The 4,967-nt window shown below is 37.7% G+C and overlaps 1 protein-coding gene across 1 annotated transcript in view; it reads left to right on the forward strand.

Moving 5' to 3' along the window:
- Positions 1-4,961, forward strand: part of LOC106878417 (leucine-rich repeat-containing protein 24) — a 46,575-nt gene extending 41,614 nt beyond the window's left edge. Inside the window, exon 2 of the mRNA XM_014927624.2 lies at positions 1,487-4,961. Coding sequence (XP_014783110.1) covers positions 1,627-3,666 — 2,040 coding nt within the window. The 5' untranslated portion in view covers positions 1,487-1,626 and the 3' untranslated portion in view covers positions 3,667-4,961. The remainder of the gene's footprint in view (positions 1-1,486) is intronic.
- The last annotated feature ends 6 nt before the right edge of the window (positions 4,962-4,967 follow it).

Consider the following 4,967-nt stretch of genomic DNA (forward strand, 5'->3'; position numbering starts at 1 on the left):
CACGTTAGCGTAAATAAATATATTTTAGGGTAATTGATTGAAAAATATTCCCTGACCCCTGATCTAACCCCAGTAGTTTTCCTGTTTTATACTCAAAATGACTGGATCTAGCCCCTCGCACCTACCCTACAATGTCATTCTAAAACTAACCAATCACATCATCGAAATATCAAAAGCTACGAGATAAGCCATGATTAATTCAAAACAAGGTGGATAAATAAGCATTAGATTTGACAGAATAATTTGAATACTAAAGGGTTAAGTTTTCAAAATTGGTAACTTAGCCTTTCGATAAATTTAAATCAATGCAAGATATTGATACAAGTAGAAGCTTCAATATGGTTGATTAATTCTATTGGGCCTGATGCTACAGTTCAATAACTGGAACTAGTGAAATGTAACAATAAACTTTAACCCTTTAGCATTCAGATTAGTTTGTCAAATTCACATTGTTTTGAATTTATCTTGCATTATATTGTAGCTGCAAGATTTTTACAACATGATTTTTTTGTTGTTGTTTCAGTCATTTGATTGCAGCCATGCTGGAGCACCGCCTTTAGTTAAACAAATCAAACTCAGGACTTATTGTTTGTAATACAGTTCTATATTTAAGAGAAGAGGAATTATGTACATTATTTACTAACCCCAAAATTCCAAGTTCGATTTCAGGCAGTGACCTGAATAATAATAATAATAATAATAATAATATTAATAACATCGAAAAATAGGAATGAGAACCCAGGTTTGAAATTTCCCCAAGGCACCTGATGAAGGCTGGAAGGTATATCAGCCGAAATGTAGTGTTAACAACAAACAAGATGAGGACAAATATCCATCAAATGTAAATAATGTAATTCTTTGTAAGCCTAGTACTTATTCTGTCAGTTTCTTTTGCCAAGCCACTAAGTTGCAGGGACATAAACACACCAACATTGGTCGTCAAGCAATGGTGGGGGAGACAAACACAGACACATAAACATATACCCCCCCACACACACACACACACACATATATGATGGGCTTCTTTCAGTTTCAATCTACCAAATCTACTCACAAGGTTTTGGTCAGCCCAAGGCTATAGTAGAAGACACTTGCCCAAGTCAGGTATTTATTGTGTCATTCTCTTTTGCCAAACTGCCAAGTAGCAGGGACATAAACAAACCAACATCAGTTGTCAAGCAGTAATGGGGAATGAATATGTACACACACACACACACACACACATATTCACAACAGGCTTTCACATAGTTTCCATCTACCAAATTCATTTACAAGGCACTGGTTAGCTTGGGGCTATAGTAGAAGATGCTTGCCCAAGATGCCATGTAGTGGGACTGAACCTGAAACCATGTGGTTGCAAAGTGAACTTCTTAATCACACAGCCATTCCTATATCCACACAACTACACCTATATAAAATGTTTATATTTAAAAAAAAAAGATTTTTTTTGTGTTTCTAACTCTTTTCCTTTTTTTATTTATTTCAGTCTGAAAAATGGAAACGGTAACCATGCCACCACCCAGTCGTCAGAGAGCTAGGGCTGTTGCTTGAACATCAGTGACCCTGGTGTCATGGATACGCTGTTTTTATGTCCATTATCAAGTACTAGTCCAGAATATTCCAAAGATGTCTTGTCAGAAGCTTCAAAGATCACCTGAAGAATGTGTTCCTTGGTTGTTAACGACTCGAAGTATGTTGATACTACTTACAGGCATAATGCTGTTAAATACGCTTGGGTTGAGTCTGGAGAATTCTTGTCAAGTTCTTGGCAAGGAGAACCAGTATCAGGCCAACTGTTGCAAATTAAATTTCACTCATGTTCCCTATAATTTGTTAAAAAGCATACGTAGTCTATATTTGGATCACAATCGTATCGCTCTCACCGAAGAAAGCTACTATTTCACTGTCTATGAAGACCTGAAAGTCCTCTCACTTGTAAATAATTCCATTAAATTCATTCACGCCAAATCTTTCTTTCGCCTAAAACTGGAAGTTCTAGAACTTTCTGGAAATTTACTCAGAAATGTTCCAGTTAACGCTTTACGTGGGCAAAGCTTTCTTCGGAATTTGTCTCTAGAAAACAACCGAATCGATTACATAACAGAGACGGATTTTCAGACTCTTGAAAGCCTAATTGAGCTGAAACTGTCAGGAAATTACATCAAATCCATAGATGGAACGTCTTTCACAGATTTAAAGAATTTGTACAATTTAGAACTTCATCAGAATTCCCTACAAACTTTACCCTATAACTTATTTCAGAGCTGTAATGAAAGTTTACAAATAATTACCTTGTCCCAAAACTCCTGGTACTGTGACTGTCATCTCCGATGGTTATCAGAATATTTCCTAATTAAAAATTGGACTTCAGCATCAACTGGAATGCACTGTAAAATACCACTGTCCCTCCAAAGTAAGAAGTTCCTGTCTATTCCTTGGGAATTGTTTGCTTGTCCTCTTGTGATGGATTCCAGTAGTACCAAAATGTTTATAAAAAATAACGACAACATTTCACTGATCTGCAGAGTACAATCAAATCCACCCGCCAGAATATCATGGTGGTTTAACAACAAACTAATCGATGATTTTGAATATTATACCATAACCCACTCTGTTGGTATCAATGGCATGAGTGTTCTTCAAGTCAATAACTTTGATTTTGGTGATATGGGTTCCTATAAATGTACCGCCCAAAACTCTGTCTCCAATAGTTCGGTTACTTACACACTGGTCATTGAAGGTTTCAGTCTGTACAAAGAGAAAGCATTGAAGTCTTCTGAAACTGTCGAACAACCCAGTTCGGTACATTCGGCCGTTATTAGTGTGTGTGTCGTAGGTGGTTTGATATCGCTGTGTATTATAACAGTTCTAGTGTTCTACTACTGGAAGCGCTTCACCAGACTCCAAGAACAGAAGCAGGAAGAAATAAAATTAAAGATCAAAAACCATTTTGAATCTAGTAGAAACTACAAGCCTGATTCTGAGAATAACAAGAGCCCCATGAGTGAACAAGGGAAAAACGAAGAAACTGAACCCTTGTATGATGCAGTGAAACCTGTCCTGCAACCTCAACAAGAAACACAACTTTCTGATATTATTGCAAATAATAAACAAGTCTACACTGACTTGCAGGAGGTTGAGGCCTATTCTCCGAGCACGCTCATGACAACATTAGATTCCGATAACACTGGAGTATTTTGGACAGGTTCATCTCGGAATGACTGTTCTTCCAACCCATCAGACCTAGCTTGTCCCCTTCTGGAAACTTCAGGTTATATTTCTTATCCAAATGAATGGGAAATTAATGGCGAGGTGTTTCTCACCCCATACCCTTCTCCGCATCCGAGATATGTGGAAAACTATCCTCGTTCTGTTCCTTCTTTGCCTCCTTACTATACACATTCATTCCATAACCATCATCCTCCATATCACAGCAACACTTCCTCAATGCCAATGGGATCTTGTGACTGGCCATTTTCCACAATGCCTTACCCAGGAAAATACGAAGACTACAACAGAAGCGCATCGGTTGGCAGCGTAGGCTCTGAGCCAATCCCTCCCAAGAAACCGCCACGATTGCACAGCTATTCTAGCACTACGAGTGACAGAAGAAAGTTTTCTCTGCCAAAACCTGGCTCTGTTGATGAGTTTGGGACAGCAGTCTGAGACCTTGTAATGGATATATTTCTCGTGTTATAATTTCTACTAATTGGAGCATTTAACAGAAGAGACAAGTGGATTCTGTCATTTCCCCCCCCCTCTTCTTGGTCAAACTTGATCAACAGTTATGGGTCACTTTAAGGTGATTTGCGTTCCAGGAGTTATGTTAATTTGTTGAAAATTTTGTCAATGGATTCTGACCTAAATTTTCAGTCCAGTCTGATAATAAGACATGACATGTGCCTTCTTCTTCTTATTATTATTATTTTTCTTCCTCCTAATTTCTTTTCCACATTCTTGACTGTTTTTTTTTTGTCTTCAGAAATGAACAGTTTAGCAATGGAACGTTCCAGTTTTTGAAAGATTTATATTGTGCTTTCCATGCTGTATACACAGACATGTATATAAAACATACACACATATACACATATATGTATAAAACATATGGTTATACACATATATCTTAAACATTCAGACAAACATACATGTAAACACGTAAAACATGTATATACATTCACATACATTTCCATATATATATATATAAACACACAGATACATATACACCCCACCTCACATATATATGTGTGTATTTACATACACAGATGCCAATACACTAACATGTGTACACACACACACACACACACACACACACACATGCATATTCACATAAACACATTACTGCATCAACATAAACACTCTTGCATACACACATACACATTAAGGAACAAAATAAATCTACGCTACTTATTTATCATGATAATGAGGATGAGTGGATGTCAGTGTCGCTTAACAATGTTACCTGAACAGGTGAAGTGACTGGCAGACAGACATTTATATCTTAACAAGTTTATCTGGGCATGTGCTCTCTTCATGCCCTGCATATTTTGGCTGCTATTCAAGAGATGAAAGGTTTAATTCTCAACCAAACTTGGCTTTACACTTCTGTGCGTATGTGTATATTTGATTGGTAAGGTGAGTGTGTTTGTGTGGTGTGTCTGATATCTAGTATGGTTGTGTGTGTGTGTGTATGTGTGTTTGCATGTGTGTGTATGTATGTGTTTGCATGGCTTTGTGTGTGTGTGTGTGTGTGTGTGTGTGTGTGTGTGTGTGTGTGTGTGTTAATGCACTTCAATGTAAACATGTTTGTATTACGTGTTCACGCAATCACACACATACACACTCTTAGTCTAACCTATCTAACCTCATCTCCCCTCTCCCAACATGTCCCCTGTACAATAGTCCTCCAGTATGTCTGTGCAGCCCAAGGAATCCCTACCCCTCCCTAATTCCCCTCTGTCTCCCTACCT

Source organism: Octopus bimaculoides, chromosome 23, assembly GCF_001194135.2.
Source record: "Octopus bimaculoides isolate UCB-OBI-ISO-001 chromosome 23, ASM119413v2, whole genome shotgun sequence".
Lineage (NCBI taxonomy): Eukaryota > Metazoa > Mollusca > Cephalopoda > Octopoda > Octopodidae > Octopus > Octopus bimaculoides.